The sequence below is a fragment of the Armigeres subalbatus genome, chromosome 3 (genome assembly GCF_024139115.2).
Source record: "Armigeres subalbatus isolate Guangzhou_Male chromosome 3, GZ_Asu_2, whole genome shotgun sequence".
NCBI classification, from domain to species: domain Eukaryota; kingdom Metazoa; phylum Arthropoda; class Insecta; order Diptera; family Culicidae; genus Armigeres; species Armigeres subalbatus.
Window position 1 is genome coordinate 56,493,806 of NC_085141.1, and position 18,663 is coordinate 56,512,468.

General features: G+C 38.1%; 1 protein-coding gene across 1 annotated transcript in view; it reads right to left on the reverse strand.

Moving 5' to 3' along the window:
• Positions 1-12,258, reverse strand: part of LOC134221655 (uncharacterized) — a 38,104-nt gene extending 25,846 nt beyond the window's left edge. The window contains exon 1 of the mRNA XM_062700844.1: positions 12,049-12,258. Within this exon, the coding sequence (XP_062556828.1) occupies positions 12,049-12,258 (210 nt within the window). The remainder of the gene's footprint in view (positions 1-12,048) is intronic.
• Between the last annotated feature and the right edge of the window lie 6,405 nt (positions 12,259-18,663).

Genomic DNA, 18,663 nt, shown 5'->3' on the forward strand with positions numbered 1-18,663 from the left:
TAGTTCTTGATGTTGTCACTGATGCCAGGTAGTCTACGAACACCATAGATTCAAGGCCTGGGGATCAACCTACATAATGGAGGCAGTTATTGAAAAATAAACAAGTTGTGTGACACCTCCATGGTATATGTTAGTATTCCAAGTAGCTCTTGTTGTTGTCGTGGGCTCCAGGTAGTCTACAAGCTCCATAGAGTCAAGGTATGTTGATCAACCTCCGCAATGGAGGCAGCTATTGGAGAATAAACAAGTTGTGTGACCCCTTCTAGGTATATGTTTGTATTCCAAGTAGTTCTTGTTGTTGTCATTAGTGCCAGGTAGTCGACGAACTCCATAGAGTCAAGGCCAGTGGATCAATCTCCGTAATGGAGGCAGTTATTGAAAAATAAACAAGTTGTACGACCCCTAGTTAATATATGTTTGTATTTCAAGTAGTTCTTGTTGTTGTCGTGGGCTCCAGGTAGTCTACAAGCTCCATAGATTCAAGGTATGTTGATCAACCTCCGCAATGGAGGCAGCTATTGGAGAATAAACAAGTTGTGTGACCCCTTCTAGGTATATGTTTGTATTTCGAGTAGTTCTTGATGTTGTCACTGATGCCAGGTAGTCTACGAAATCCATAGATTCAAGGCCTGGGGATCAACCTACGTAATGGAGGCAGTTATTGAAAAATAAACAAGTTGTGTGAACCCTTCTTGGTATATGTTTGTATTGCAAGTAGTTCTTGTCGTTGTCGTGGGCTCCAGGTGTCTACGAACTCCATGGAGTTAAGGTCTATAGATCAACCTCCGTAATGGAGGCAGCTATTGGAAAATAAACAAGTTGTGTGACCCCTTCTTGGTATATGTTTGTATTCCGAGTAGTTCTTGTTGTGGTCGTGGGCTCCAGGTAGTGTACGAACTCCATAGAGTCAAGGTTTGTAGATCAACCTCCGAAATGGAGGCAGCTGTTGGAGAATGAACAAGTTGTGTGACCCCTTCTTGGTATATAATTGTATTCCAAGTAATTTTTGTTGTGGTCGTGGGCTCCGGGTAGTCTACGAACTCCATAGAATCAAGGTCTGTAGATCAACCTCCGTAATGGAGGCAGCTATTGAAGAGTAAACAAGTTGTTTGACCCCTTTTTAGTATATGTTTGTACTCCAAGTAGTTTTTGTTGTTGTCATTGGTGCCAGGTAGCCTACGAACTCCATAGAGTCAAGGTCTGTGGATCAACCTCCGTAATGGAGGCAGTTATTGAAAAATAAACAAGTCTACGAACTCCATAGAATCAAGGTCCATGGGTCAACCTCCGTAATGGAGGCAGCTATTGAAGAATAAACAAGTTGTGTGACCCCTTTTTGGTATATGTTTGTACTCCAAGTAGTTCTTGTTTTTGTCATTAGTGCCAGGTAGTCTACGAACTTCATTGAGTCAAGGCCTGTGGATCAACCTCCGTAACGGAGGCAGTTATTTATTGTTATTTATTGAAAAATAAACAAGTTGTGTAACCCCTTCTTGGTAAATGTTAGTATTCCAAGTAGTTCTTGTTGTTGTCGTGGGCTCCAGGTAGTCTTCAAACTCCATAGAGTCAAGGTCCGTGGATCACCTTCCGAAACGGAGGCAGTTATTGAAGAATAAACAAATTGTGTGACTTCCTCTTGATATATGTTTGTATTTCGAGTAGTTCTTGTTGTCGTCATGATTTCCAGGTAGTCTACTCCATAGAATCAAGGTCGGTGGATCAACCTCTTTAATGGAGGCAGTTATTTGAAAACAAATAAGTTGTGTGGCCCCTTCTTGGTATATGTTTGTCTTTAAAGTAGTTCTTTTTGTTGTCGTGGGCTCCGTAATGAACGTAGTTATTGAGCATTAAACACTTTTTGTGACCCCTTCTTGGTACAGTAATATCCCGATTTTTTCAATCCTAGTAAATTTTGGGGGGATGAAATAGAAAAAGGCAAAATACGTGAAAGGAACCCGTAATTTCTTGTCGAACAGGCTTACAAAATTCTTGACAGATTCTCTGTAATGATCCATACTAAACCACAGGCGGTGAAAGTTATTTCATGAAATTTATTGTTGTTTTCGGTATTATTTGAAAACAATACAAACGACAAAAAAATTAAAAACTTTTGTGGCGATAAAATCGGGTCGAAAACGTGGTAAAATCGGGGTCCATAAAATCAGGGTAGACAAAGTCGGAGAATGACAAAATCGGGTAAATACTGTATATGTTCGCATTCCATGTGGTGCATGTTATAGTCATGGGTTCGAAGTAATCTACGAAATTCGTAGAGTTAGGGCCTGCTGATTAACCTCCGTGATGAAGCCATTTATCGAAAAAATAACAAGCTGTGCAACCTCATCTGAGTGAATGTATGCATTCCAAGTAGCTTTAGTTGTTTCCATGGAACTATGTATGAAATCGATACAGTTATGATTTGCAGATTAACCCCGAACGGGAGGCTGTTGGTATATGTTTGCCTTCCAAATAGTTCAAGTTGTTGTCATTAGCTCTAGGCAGTTATTGACAAGGTGTGCAACCTCATTTTGATATATTCGCATTCCAAGTAGTTCTTGTTGTCATGCATTCCAGGTAGTATACTAACTTCATTCATATCACGTACGAAACTGTTTATTTCTTGGAAATGCAAAATGTGAATAAATTGGAACGAGATAACTTCACGATAAAAACGTAAAGAAAAAACGGCGCTATATTAGATCATGTACCGTGTTATTATAGATATTCGTGTAAGCCTAGAAGCCTTACTCCATAAATTTCTAGGTTGGCCATTAGCATATGCCATGAACGCCTTTTATTCTATGGACCACAAAGGAAAAGTACCACATTTAAAACAGGTTGATATATCTCTGGTTAAGCATGTAGATCCTAACGTCTTACTGCCGGGTTTTCCTGGATGACCATGGAAATTTGAAATAACGCATTCTATTCTACGTACCATAAAGGGCATGTTCAACTTTTCAAACAGGCCAAAAAATCTCTAGTTAAGCGTGCAGGCCTTTTCCAGGGTTTTCTTGGATGACCATCAATCTATGCAATGGACGCTTTTATTCTGTATACCACAAAGAGCATTTACCATTTTTAATCAAGCCAAAAGTTATCTGATTACGCGTGTGAATCTAAAAGGCCCTCCCCAGGTCTAAAAGGCCCTCCTCATGTTATCTCTCTCCAGGCCATCTGCGAGTTGTGGCGCCTGCCTAGGATGTGGTGGGGTTTGACAGTGGGCCCTGTTAAACCTCTATAAAAAGCTGCATGAATCCGCAAGTAGGCTCCGCCAAAGCGACCGTGTGCCGCTCAAAGCGCACAAGCCCAAGTCCTGGAGTTAGGTGGGACGCTAAACAGCCCTGACACGACGGCCCTCTGACGAGACAGGACTTCCACAGTTATTAACTGCGAGGTTTCTAAGCCAAGTTACCATTTTTGCATTCGTATATCAATGAGGCTAACAGATGATTCTTTTATGCCCAGGGAAGTCGAGACAATTTCCAATCCGAAAACTGCGTAGACCAGCACAGGGAATCGAACCCAGCCACCCTCAGCATGGTCTTACTTTGTAGCCGCACGTCTTACCGCACGGCTAAGGAGGGCCCCTACCACAAAGGGCTTGTACCACTTGTTGAGCAATCCGAAAGATCTCTGGTTACGCGTGTAGATCTAAAGACATATTCCCGAATTTTCTTGGGTGACCATGAATCTATGCAATGGACGCATTCTATTCTATGTACCATAAAGGAGTTGTACCACTTTTGAAACAAGCCGAAAGAGATCTGGTTACGCGTGTAGCTCTTAAGGCATATTCCAGGGTTTTCTTGGATGACCATGAACCTATGCAATGGACGCATTCCATTCTATGTACCACAAAGGGGTTGTACCACTTTCTACACAAGACGAAAGATCTCTGGTTACGCGTGTAGATCTTAAGTCCTTTTCAGAGTTTCCTTGGATCACCGTGAACCTATGCAATGGTCGCATTCTATTCTATGTACCACAAAGGGGTTGTACCACTTTTGAAACAAGCCTAAAGATCTCTGGTTACGCGTGTAGATCTTAAGGCCTTTTCCAAAGTTTTCTTGGATGACCATGAACATATGCAATGGTTGCATTCTATCCAATGTATCACAAGACAAAGGTCCAAGCTCCAGGAGGTTCCACATGTATCACAAAGGAGTTGTACCACTGTTGAAACAAGTCGGAAGATCTCTGGTTACGCGTGTAGATCTTAAAGTCTATTCCAGAGTTTTTATGGGAGACTATGAACCTATGCAATGGACGTATTCTGTTCTATGTGCCACAAAGGGGTTGTACCACTTTTAAAACAAGCCGAAAGGGCTCTGGTTACGCGTGTAGATCTTAAGGTCTATTCCAGGGTTTTCTTGGATGCTCTTGAACCTATGCATTGGACGCATTCTATTATTTGTACCACAAAAGGGTTGTACCACTTTTGAAACAAGTCGAAAGATCTCTGGTTACGCGTGTAGATTTCAAGGCCTATTCCAAAGTTTTCTTGGATCACCGTGAACCTATGCAATGGACGCATTCTATTCTATGTACCACAAAGGAGTTGTACCACTTTTGAAACAAGCCGAAAAATCTCTGGTTACGCGTGTAGATCTTGAGGCCTATTCCAGGGTTTTCTTGGATGATCTTGAACCTATGCATTGGACGCATTCTATTATTTGTACCACAAAGGGGTTGTACCACTTTTGAAACAAGTCGAAAGGTCTCTGGTTACGCGTGTAGATCTTAAGGCGTATTCCAAAGTTTTCTTGGATGACTATGAACCTATGCAATTGACGCATTCTATTCTATGTGCCACAAAGGGGTTCTACCAATTTTGAAACAAGCCGAAAGAGCTCTGGTTACGCGTGTAGATCTTAAGGCCTTTTCCAGGGTTTTCTTGGATGACCATGAACCTATGCAATGCACGCATTTTATTCTATGTGCCACAAAGGGGTTGTACCACTTTTGAAACAAGTCGAAAGATCTTTGGTTACGCGTGTAGATCTTAAGGCCTATTCCAGAGTTTTCTTGGATCACCGTGAACCTATGCAATGGACGCATTCTATTCTATGTACCACAAAGGGGTTGTACCACTTTTGAAACAAGCCGAAAGAGCTCTGGTTACGCATGTAGATTTTAAGGCCTATTCCAAAGTTTTCTTGGGTGACTATGAACCTATGCAATGGACGCATTCTATTCTATGTACCACAAAGGGGTTGTACCACTTTCTACACAAGACGAACGGTCTCTGGTTACGCGTGTAGATCTTAAGGCCTATTCCAGAGTTTTCTTGGATAACCGCGAATCTATGCAATGGACGCATTCTATTCTATGTACCATAAAGGAGTTGTACCACTTTTGAAACAAGCCGAAAGAGATCTGGTTACGCGTGTAGCTCTTAAGGCCTATTCCAGGGTTTTCTTGAATGACCATGAACCTATGCAATGGACGCATTCCATTCTATGTACCACAAAGGGGTTGTACCACTTTCTACACAAGACGAAAGATCTCTGGTTACGCGTGTAGATCTTAAGGCCTTTCCAGAGTTTTCTTGGATGACCATGAACATGTGCAATGGTTGCATTCTATCCAATGTATGATCTTTACCACTTATGACTTGGCGTACTAAGAACATCTTAAGGCCTCAGCACTCAAACAATGGGACGACCATGATAACGAAAACAATTTGGACGACCCTAATACCGAAATAGATAAAAGACACATCTTAAGACTAAAAGTGTGTTAAATATCAAACTTTGCTTACCTTAAAGATTGCAAACTTTTTTTACGCTCCAAATTCCAAATAGCGCTCCCTCCTTTTACGCTCAAAATTACAAATAACGCTCTCTCTTTTACGCCCTAAATTCGAAATAACGGTTCCCCTTTTACGCTCCGATTCAATTTACGCTCCCCCGTTTTGGGCGCAAAAAGAGGTTTTGCAGTACTAGATTTAAAATGGTCCGATAAATCTTAAAGTGACGGGTGTAGATCTTAAGGACTAACTCCAGGGGTTTCTTGAATTACCCAGAATCTCTTACGATGGCTCATTCTATTCTAACCATCCAAAAGGACATGTGCCATAATTCAAACAGTGAAACTGAACTTTTGTTACGCGTGTAGATCAGAGGACCTAACTCCAGGGATTTCTTGGGTGACCGAAAACCTCTGCCGTTGACTTATTCTATTCTTCACATCCAAAAGGGCATGTACCACATTTAAAACAGTCCGATTGATCTTTAGTTACGCTTGTAGATCTGAGGAGCTAACTCCATGGATTTCTTGGATGACCGAGAACCTCTGCCGTTGACTTATAATATTCTACATCTACACATCCAAAAGGATTTATTGAATGCCCAAAAATCTATGCTGAAAAAAACTCTATTCTGAGTTGTCTCCACACTATTTACTTCTTTCCCTTCGCATCTATTCTTGCTTTTTTTTTTCTCTATTCTTCAATTTCACTCCTTGTACCTTGCACCTCTCACGTCTCGTTTCTCACTTCTCACATCCCATTTACAATTGTCATATTCCTCTTCATGCTTTTTTTTACTCATTTATCACACAAAGTATCTCGCTTACTACTTCTCCCCTTCTACTACTTTCTTCTCGCTTTTCACTGATCACATCTTATTTCGCACTTTTTACTGCTTGCCTTTCGCTTCTCACTTCTCAATTCTCATTCTTTTTTCTTGCTCTCCCACCTCACTCCTTAGTTCTCATATCCCAAATCCAGCTTACAATTCACGATTGATTATAAAACTATTTAGGGCTTTTTAGTCGAATTCTGAATTCCTACTTCTCACTTGTTGTTTCTCACTTCTCACTTCTCATCACTCATAACTTCTTACTCATCACTTTTCACTTTTATTTTATCACTTTTCAATTTTTACTTTTTACTTTTTAATTGATAATATTTTAAAATAAATTATTATCGGCACACGCCCTTCTCAAACTATGACATCCATAGTCAAGCACATTAGATGGGCGCGTTTTATCCTCCATGCAGAGATTTTAATAAAATGTGAGTTTTCTATGAAAAATGTAGTAAAGTTAAGTTTTAGTAACTTGGCACAATCATTACTAATTTGTTTTTCCAGACATGTGCAAAGATTATTGAAAAATGTTTTTATTTAGTGGAAAATCCTTAAGGGAACGGAAGCTTAAATTTTATCAAAAGCGGAAAAAACAAATTTATTTTTAAAAATTTCATTATAAATGTCTTGACTATTATTTTTAGTTTGTTGATCTAAAAACATGTTTAGGCGCCAGCTGCCATCGGTTTTGTAACTTAATTTAGCCTATTAACCCAGAAAATGCAATGGCTCGTATTAGCTGACTGGCGCATTTTAAACCTAGTTCCCCTTTATAAAAAAAGTGCTACAGCTGCTGGACATGTTCATGTTAGCAAGAGGTGAATATTAAAATTGATTATCAACTTTAAGCAAGATTACACTCTCACTTTTTTGACGGAAATTGAGTAAAATTTCTGTTGGATAGAAAGAGAGAGCAATGCAATTTTTCTCAGTTACTGAGAAGGTGAAAGTTAGCGTGTATCCTACTATTTAGGCAGCATCCCTTCAAAATAACACTTCAAAAGCATTTAATCGCCATTTAATAGGCAGTTAACTATGAAATGCATTAATCACAAATGCAAGTCGAATAACAATAGGAGAATGGCATCATCACCACCAGAGCATAAAATAATCACCTTCACGAAGCAATTTCAGACCGAATATTGACAAACGTCGCATGACTATTCAAAACATAGAATGACTTACTCAGTTTTCATCTTCACATATTCATTCATTTGATTGGTACTGAGAATGGTCACTGCGTTTAAAGAAAACATAATTGGCCTTGATTATGTTGACTTTTGGCACTAAAAATGTCCCTCAGTTTAACGTCGGGATCAGATCTATGTGAGTAATTGTTGAAATCATCATTTAGGTGTTTAGTTTTACAGTAATTTATTAGTTTACGAAATCTAAATAAATACTCACTGACTGATATTTGATCGGAAATTGTCAATGTTCAGCCGAATATGAATATTTACGAAGTGAGGGTGACAAAGAAGGCCGATGGGCTTCACCAAAAATATTCGATTATTTAAAGCTCTGATCACCACTGCGGAATAATAAATTTTTAATTGTCATATCCAAATTTTCATATATAATGAGTTACGCCAATTTTTGTTCGAAACATAAATAGATTGGTGTCCGATCGAACATGATTTGCGGAAAAACTACACATTACATGCGGCAAAACGTTTACCAAAACAAACCTCGCTACCTCCCGACTCCATATATCCAACAATCTAATGGTTGTAATTTGACTAGCACGCACGCACGGTTTGAAGTTTGTATGAGAATTACTATGAAAACAGTAAATTTTTTGAAAACCGTTTTGCAACGTCGATTATTAATATCTAAAAATATATGAGTACGTTGGCAACAACGGAAACTTATCAAGTGAATAAATCGTATTTATTGCGAAACAATTCGCTGCTTGCAAAAAAAATATTAAGGAAATACTAAATCGTGGGAAATTCAATTAAGCACGTAAAAAAATAACATATCAATGATGAGCATTTTTATTTTCTTTATAACTTTGCTTACGAAAATCCGATCGGTTCGCAACAACAATCGTCTTACAGATTTAGAAATATTCTACGAAGTCTACGGGTTGATTCTATTTAGGAAGAGATCCTCCATCCAGTGCTGGACACATAAGCCATTGAACAAAAATAACTTTAACTATCCGGATTATGTTTCCTTTTATACCATACTAGCAAAAGGGTACCCTGCGTTGCTCGGGTTTTTACGTTTAACGTTTGAAATGTCATTTTTTGCGTTGATGGCGAGCGGCGCCGCAATCTAGATCATTTTTCGAGCGATCGCATTAGGTTTTCTCCAAACTCGCCCTAATACATATTGTATTTTGAAAATTTTCCCAACTTTTCCTAAAAATTACTCACCTTTTGCATATAGAAACACAGCTGATCCCAATACTAATCGATTAGTGAGGAAATCTCGCAAATTGGTCATCCTCTTCGTGAGTTATATTGCCTCAGAGGAAGAATAGATAGAAGAAGGAAACACAAAATATGTCTATCGACCATTGATGATTCATACAAACTATATTTGATCATTTGGACACGTTTTTCAACGATTTAAGAAAAATTTACGATTCAGAAAAATGTCTCTTAGTACCGGACACTATTGCATCATGTTTAAATGTGACTAAGTTCCTGTTACATGAGTAAAGACATCATTCAGAATGGTAATATTATTCACGTGCCTTAAGTCGTACAAATTAAAAATTGTTAGTGGAGCTTATTTGACTGTTCAGCTAAATTTTTTACATCCTAATCCACATTCCAACCTCTTTCATGTCCTCTGCAATTTTTGTTTCTGCTAATTTTTGTGGCTTTCTCAGCAAGAAGAAACAATTGAATTGAAGTAAGTGTAACAAAATATTCAACTTCAAATTTTGTACCAAGTTTATCACATGAAAATCTGATATTCCTTGCCGTTAGAAGCCTTTTCAATAGCTTTCTTTTGTACTTGATAAGATGAAGGAGGAACCTCTACAAGTAGTGTCGTTTTAAGAAGTGTCCGCGCTGGGAGATCTCCCCCTAAATAGTTAATGATGCGCCTCACGAAACGATCTCTTACATACGGATCAATTTCTAAAGTCATTTCCACACAAACTTCAAACTGTTCGTACTCAGTTATATTACAGCTATTTCAGTTGAAAATATAGGAGGTTCACCAAAACAACAAATGTTATCGTTCAAGCATAAGGGAGCGCAAAAGTCAAAATTTCAATTACTCTAGGCTCTAACCAAAATAATTATCTTATGATCTGTTTAACGTAGTTTACGTCGGACGGTCGTATCTTGTATATAACCCTTCTGATTTTTTGCTAATTCCAAAAGACGAATTCGAGAACGTTTTTGTGGTATGGTAGAAGCTGTGGGAGTTTTTCTCCAAATCTCCCACAGCATACTCTACCACAAAAACGTTCTCGAATTCGTCTTTTGGAATCTGCAAAAAGCAAAACATAATAATTACCTATGTTATTATATTATATAGTTGTTAAATCGATTGTTTAAATTCGAAATCATTTAAAAAAATTAAAATCAAATTTTATTCCATCATAACATTTTCTATCACTTTGCGAATGTTTCCTGAAATTCATTCAATTTACAAGCAGACAACGCAAGAAACATACACCCCCCTATGCTGCTCAAGCACTTCGGCGCCAACAGCACTTTTTTCGTGGTTCTTGTGACGACCGCCAGACGTCAAAATGATCTACTACCTATGTGCTTTCTTGCCTCATATAGGTATTTACTTCTATCAGTGCTAAAAATAGAACAGAAGCACGGCTTGCTGTACGCGCTGTACGGGCTGTGTAGGTACAATGCGATGCCTGATGCAAGCTGAAAATAAACAGTCAAAGCTTGTGTTGCTGATGCTACGATGCGATGCCGACCGATGCGCAGTGGCGGAAACCCGTACAAAGAAAGATTCGTTTTTTTCGCGAAGCTCACACATATTGTGAATGAGCTAATTCCTTAATTTGTTGATTGTAGCTTGTTAATTTAATTTTTGGTAACTTGGTGTTAAAAAGTTGATGCTGTAAAGCATCTCCTAAACAAATGTGTATGGGCAAATTAAATTCGAAAAATTCTTTTAGTCTGACATTTATATGGGGCCCGCCACTGTGCGACGGCCGCGACGGCACATTGCCATTCCTTTTTTCACGCGCATTCGTACGGGAGAGCGTTGAACAAAGCACGATGCATTTTGAAATTGCTATACATGAGTATATGATAAAGGGTATTTGTGTTTTTCTTAGCGCATGACTTAGCGTATTAGCAATAAGACATGAGGAGAGTTATGTATGACGTTTAACATAGGAGAGGGTTTTCAATTACTGAACGGATATCGGATAACGGATATTTGTAATTTCCATAGGGCACCCGTACCTTGAGTGTAGGTAGTGGGTTCTTATTATATATTTCCCATTATTATCCACATATGTTTCATTTCGTTGCGGTATGATGTAATTATGCCATCACACCAATATAATTTTTCATAACAAAATTGACTTCCTCACATCAATGGTGAAGCAACTTTTACGAAGCTATTTTGAATAATTGGTTAGGTGAAATAAATCTTATTTTAAAATCAATATTTTATCTATTAGTTAATGTAATGAAACTGTTTATTTTCAATCACGAAACGTGCACTTCAAGAATAGTTGGTAAATCCAAACCACTATTCACTTGGATCGTAGTGCAATTTGCACCAGTTCTGATCAATCACGGAGTAGCAACCATTGATATGTACAGTCAGTCTAAGCTAAGCTGAAACTGTATAGTTTCAATCAACAAACGATAAAAACAAATATTTTCTTTTCTCAATTCATTAATATTTCCAGTATAGGAACATTTACCCTAGCAGGATAAACTCTAATGCTATATAGAGGCAATAAACATATCTCCAATTCGATGATTTATGTTTGCATGTATCTTCTCACATGTTAAGAGTATTGATGGTGCTGTGGTATAGTATGCGCTTCCCACCCCAGAGATCACGAGTTCGAATCCGAGGTAGGGCGTTTTGCTTTTTTTTTGCACGTGAAAACAGTTTTTTCGCCGTAACTTCGGAACGCAATGTCCGATGGATCTAATTTTCAATAGCAAACAATGGGATTGAATTCTACGTCGAATGGAACTTGTTGCGAGCAAATTGGATAATGCTAAGTACCAAAAAGTGTGTCTCACATTTTTTGTACACATACACACACATACACACACATACAGACATCACCTCAATTCGTCGAACTGAGTCGATTGGTATATAACACTATGGGTCCTCGGGCCTTCTATCAAAAGTTCGGTTTTGGAGTGATCCTATAGCCTTTACGTATACTTTGTATACGAGAAAGGCAAAAAAGTCATGCAGTTTTGAGTATATTTGGCGAATGTGTTGACACGCATCGTAGCGGCATCACCCTTGACACCAGAACAGAACCTACAGGAGTAGGTTCGATCGACCGTAGCAGCGGTTCCCGGTGACATGATAAGGCCAGTGAGCAAGCGGGTGGCACCGCCCTCTGCTGGTCAAAAATGTCACCGGAGGAAGCAGAGGTTCCCGATGGCTTTGGTGGTGAGCGAGCGGATAGCACCGCACTTTGCTTCACCATTGAATCGCCATCGGATGTAGCAGTAAAAAGCTTCGGTAGCATGTAGCGTGCTACATCGCTATCGGAGCTTCAACGGTTCGGTCGCGACAGTACTGTATGATTTTTGACATATGAGACATTAATATAATGATTTTATTTCAGATTACTATTTAATGGATCTCAGCCGGTTCAACTTTCGGCTAAAATTACCATTCGGCGAGGAGTTTACAAGCGAGGCGAGGAGTTTTTGTCTGTCTGTCTGCAACAATTTAATAAAGCCTGAAATCAAACCTAACATACACTTAGTTATTAGTTATTAATGCTTCAAATACAGTACAAAAACATTTTTTCCAATAAAAATTTCCAAATAAAATCCATTGCAATCAAAAATGGCGCTATTTGAAATAAACAGAGATCTCTTTTTAAAACAACAATATTTTTTTTAAACGTACTAAACTTTCATAAAAGCTCTTTCAAGTCCAAGCTTTTAAAGCTTCTATAAAATTAACAATATTGGACTGTTGAAACAATAATAATTCTTATTACCGACAAAAAAATGTGAAATTCTTGTTGAATTTATGTCAGATATTATTGTTTTTAAAATACTTTTTTCTGCGTGGAGTAAGCTTCGTATATTCCACACCAAAACTGACATTTTTGCCTTTCTCGTATACTAAGTATACGGTAAAGGCTTTATGATCGCTCCAAAAACAAACTTTTTATAGAAGGCCCGGAGACCCATAGTGTTATATACCGATCGACTCAGCTCGACGAATTGAGGTGATGTCTGTGTGTATGTGTGTGTGTGTGTATGTGTGTTCGTCTGTGCGCACCCACCCAAAAAAAATGTCACTCATTTTTCAGGTACTTATCCTTAACCGATTTACTCGCAACAAGTTGCATTCGACGCAGGACACTCTGCCATTGTTTCCTATTGAAAATTGGTCAGATCGGACTATGGGCTCGGAAGCTATGGCCAAAATATCACTTTTATTACAGAAAAAAATGTCACTCATTTTTCATGCACTTATCCTTAACCGATTTACTCGCAACAAGTTGCATTCGACGCAGGACACTCTGCCATTGTTTCCTATTGAAAATTGGTCAGATCGGACTATGGGCTCGGAAGTTATGGCCAAAATACCACTTTTTTATAGAAAAATTGAGTAAAAAAATGTCACTCATTTTTCAGGCACATATCCTTAGTCGATTTACTCGCAACAAATTGCATTCGACGCAAGATACTCTACCATTGCTTCCTATTGAAAATTGGGCAGATCGGACTATGGGCTCAAGAGTAATGGCCAAAATACTATTTTTATAATGCACGAGAAAGGCACCATTACCGCTAGGTGGATTAATCAGGGTTTTTAATGGATAAATCACGACAGGACGAACCATTACGCCAAAAATCCTTTCTCAATCCAAATGCACAGTTCATCAAACATTGAAATATTACCGACACTTGCTTTGCGCTGCCAGTTTTTAACCATTGCCTGCAAATTGTCTCTGAACTGAATCATATTGGTTTTCTTGCCAAAGTTTAGCGAGTTTAGCTGATGTCTGATAGGTGAGCGAGACGTTTCTGCCATTCTTCTTCATTGAGATTGACAAGTAAAAAATGTCTATCCAGGCTTTCCAAGAAAATTGATTTCATCCCTCAATTCAAAAACGTTAAGAATATTGCCTTTTGATAACCAACAAAACGGCAGTGTAGAAAAAAGAACCTCGTGATCTGCATTTGTTGAGAGCTTCAGATTTGATTCACAATTATGATAAAAGTATTTTTGTAATTGTTACAGAAGTGTCTTACAAGGACATATCGGTCAATCATGCATTGAACATGAACACCTTTGGCATGAGGAGCAAGCTATTTTCTCTTCGCTGAAATCTTCATTTTGATCGAAGCATAATGCACCATCAGTACGAACTTCCCCAACTTTTATTCACTGTTTGCCATCAGATTAAAAAAAGGTATTTATTGCAGGGTGTCAGAGTCTTTGGCTGTAGCTTTCGAATCACTACAGAAAAAAACTATTTTTTCAATTCTCTTGATTTTGAGTAAACCTAATAAATATATATTTGTACAAAAGAAATTATATAATTATATTATGAAAACGTGTTCATGATAGTCAAACCACAAAAAGGGTAAATTCTTTGCAATGGTCTCACGGCCCCCTTGGTACAGTCTCGCGAACCACCTGGGAAACACTGAGCTAGCGAGACACTTGCGAAGTAATTTAACGTCGAAGTAATTTAAGTGTACAAATTCTGGAAACGATCCTCGCTGGAGTATTTGGTAGTCCATAGACCAGACCTGCCTAACCTTTTCAAACCACGGGCCAATTTTCAGAATGACTGCTTGCTGAAATTTTAAAGAAAAACTAAACATGATATTATTGCGTTTAAACAATATTTTTTGTGCCTATTTTTATTTTCGTTTACTTAACAGGACATGGAATTGTCGACTTTTTTAATACTCGACGCATATTGATTTCACCAACGGTGGTCAACATTCGACAAGCAGATAATGAAGATCTGCATTCAATACTCGACGCATATTGATTTCACCAACGGTGGGCAACATTCGCAAGCAGATAATGAAGATCAACAATTACAACTTCAGTCTCGATATGAATTGTTCACACAGATATGTCACACATATCTTCTGAAAAGAAAAATATCTTACAAGAGATGTGTCTTTCTAAAATATGGATTTGAGCTCGTTGTTCCATTGGAGGTCAATTATTATATCTCCATTTGAAACATCAAATCTGTCGAAAGGCTTCGAGTTTACCAGCATATTGACTAGGCTTGCATGAAATGTTTTCTACCGGATTAGAGAAATGTATCAGTTTTGGACAATCAATTGTGCCAAATTTCGTCAATTTTGTTTCAATAGTTTGCCTGTAGGATAATACAAGCTCAACGTGTTGATCCCTACCTTGCAGCTTTATGTTCATGTCATTGAAATGTTCGGTGACATGTACTATAAAAGCTAGACCATTGACCTATTCAGGATCATTGCCATTGACTTGGGCAGTGGTCTTGTTTTATCTTGTAAAAAATACTGTGACTTCCTTTCGCTCTAAAGCAATCTACCATGGGTTCGCCAGCGAACTAATACAACAAATCTCCGTATTTTTATCAACATGATTTGAGATTGATGGTGGTTGAGTTTCCTCGCATAGGTAAAGTTGATCTTCCTAATAAAGAGCCACGCTACATCACGAATGTTGACCGTTTTTGCACATACCTATATCTTTCTGGTGAAAAATGCAATGTGCTGAGAGATATCACAATTTAACTTTTGTGGCTGATTAACAATTGATTAACAAATAAACAAATTGCTTTATTTTTCAATTGTTACAACGCCCGTGTTCTTTCCTGTCATTGATGGAGCTCCACCACTTGTTAGGACTTATGTTTGAAGAAGATCTTAAGCTCCTTATTAACAGCTCCAGGTCTATACCGGTGGTCGTTTCGTTCATTGCGTTCAAAGCTGCTAATTCCTCTGTAATTTGAAGATGATCATAAATTCCTCTTATAAAGACAGCTATATGTATCTTGTTTTTTGTACATTAGGTATTTTCCTCGATTGCGAGCAAGTAGCATCAGAAGCACGTGGTTTTTCACGTAACGTAGTTTTCAAATCTTCTATGAGCTTATCGTAACTTACTAATGCTACTGAAGGAGGCTTTTTATTTAAAGCAAACGATATCATCAACAGTCGATTTGTATTCCCTAATCAGTTCTCCGTCCTACAAAGGTATAACCCACATTACCAAAATCTCATTAAAAGCAGAACTGGCCCGTGCTGCATTATTCGACCCCGTGATTGCCCAGATTTATTTTTTTTTGATTAGTAATAACCTTCAGTAGGTACTTTTTGAGCCAGATAAAAAAGCTATCGGGCCGGTTATGAAGCATTTTTTCTTAAACGCTGCGGGCCACAAAAAAATGAAGTCAAGGGCCGAATCCGTTCCGCGGGCCGTACTTTAGGCAGCCCTGCCATAGACCGTGTGGCCTCAGCATGCCAGACCTCATCCACTCAAAATTGTGTCGAATACAATTAAATTTTGTTTGTGACAACATGCTTATATTACCCAAAATAATCGTCAGCTCTTCAATTTTCCGGAACTGACCTCGGATTGTTGATCTTAGAAGCCATGGACATAATATACGATCCATATGGCGATGATCTTAGTTCACAAAATCTTTGCGAAATTCAGACCAATTTGTTTAGCAGCTCAACCGGCGGCAAAGCCTCAATAAAGAAATAAAATAAGTCGACCGAAATCTAACCTTGTAACAGGTTAAAGCTACATATATCTGGACATCGCTCAGGATGGAGATCTTTCAAGTCGGCCCCTTGCACCACCGAAGGTGTACAGGATCCATAAGTAAATATGTAAGTCAACTCTTTTTCTCCTTCTGGAGCATGGACCTATCTAGTTCGCAAATCATGCACATGGCTTCTAAGGGCCTGTATGAATTGCTATTGGCTTTGTATTGAGTCAGGTTGACTACACGCTAAAAATGAACTACTCAAAATTGAGTCGAATCCGACTCATTTTCATTAAAAACGGGACAACTCAAAATTTGAGTAAAAGATACTACTTCAATAAAATGATGATTGCACTTAAACTAGGAGTCTGTTTGTCGTAAAATGCACTTAGATAGATAGATAAACTTGATTCGCATCTGTCGTATTAAAAATTGATGGAAGGCCAAGCTTAACTTTCGCGAAATCATCATTTTATTGAAGTAGTATCTTTTACTCAAATTTTGAGTTGTCCCGATTTTAATGAAAATGAGTCGGATTCGACTCAATTTTGAGTACTTCATTTTTAGCGTGTAGGTAGTCCAATAAAATTGTTTATGCGCGAGATTCGTGTGCAATTTTCGTTCATATAAGAGTGGCCAACTGACTATCCTTCCTCCGACGATTACAGGATGTATGTAGGTGCGATCAACAATCTGAAGTCAGTTTCGGAAAATTCATGAGCTGACGATTATTTTGATATGAGAATTTGCCTGAGATACTACCATTGATTTGATTACTTCATTTCTTCAGTATAACAAAAGGCTTTATTTTTTTTAGAAACACAAACCGTTCCTATCAGACTACTATAAAACGATATTTATCAAATTTAAATCGATTTATTACAGCATGAGCGGAACGCCAAAGGTTGCCACAAGCGAAAATTCCGCATAACTCAAAATCAGCATCCGAAATGCCTCCCCTTTGATATCACTGCAGTCATAGGACGGTTGTTGTTTGCCCACTTGTTTACGACGATTTTATTACCATTTCTCCTCCCATTTCCGGTTTCCCGCGCAACTCTCTCCATCTCTCGCCAGTGAAACTTTTGATGAATGCTAGTGGAAAATCATTTAGTTCCATCACCAACGGATGATAGTTCACCGGGGCCACAAACAAAAAAAAAACACAAAAACTAGATGTTTGCACAATCACGTTTATTTATTTGTCTGAGCTACTGAATGGGGAAGCAGGGGAAAGGAAAATTTCACGTCCCACCAACCACTATCGGACTATCCGTTCCATGTCGTCACTTCTTGCTTCAGTTGGATGTTGAAACCTGCGATTGTGATTGAAGTGCTTTGCTGTTGGTTTTATTGGGCGATAAAAGGATGGTTTTAGAAAATTTATGACACTTGTCTGCGATTTATATTTGTTCTGATTTGTTTTTTTAGTTATTTGAACTTGGGAGTGTTGGATGCCCAATAGGTATCCTTGGTCTAGATATGGAGCAATCACCAAAAGTTTTCTGTGATTTTTAAAATAATTCATCAATAACGATGTTTTTCGGAAAGGATGTTTCAAATTTTCGTAGCAACTGTGATATTCGCCACTTGAATAGATAAGCACCGTGAAGAAATTGATGCGCTGTGATTTTTTTTATTTTGTTTGCCATCAAATATTTGCTTTCGAGGCGACTATAGGTTATTTTAGTTTAATGTTGGCAACTATTATTCGACATTTCAATATCTATTTTAGCTTTCTCAGATATTTAGGTACAAAAGACAAAAAACCCAGAATAACAATTGATTCAAGCTATTTATTTGAGAAACGAAGAATGTAATGTAGAAATATATTTTTGCAATTCCTGATCATAATATCTGATTTACAGTTCGTGTTTGAGTGATAAAATGGCCTACTTTTCCATACCAATGAAATGGATGCTATGATGAAAATTATGCAACTCAAATGAGTTGCATAAAATCCATTATAGCACTCATTTGAGTGCAGTAATGAAAAACCAACATAAAAACAGTAGTAGCATGACTACGTTTTGCTCAACGTACAGCTCGTGCTAAAAAAAAAGCATCTTTCTGCAACTAGTTACACAAACTACTATTTAAATTTCAAGGAGATGCATGAAAATTGGGACATATAAAGAACATTATCATAATGATATTGCTACGGCAAACTCATCGTTATAT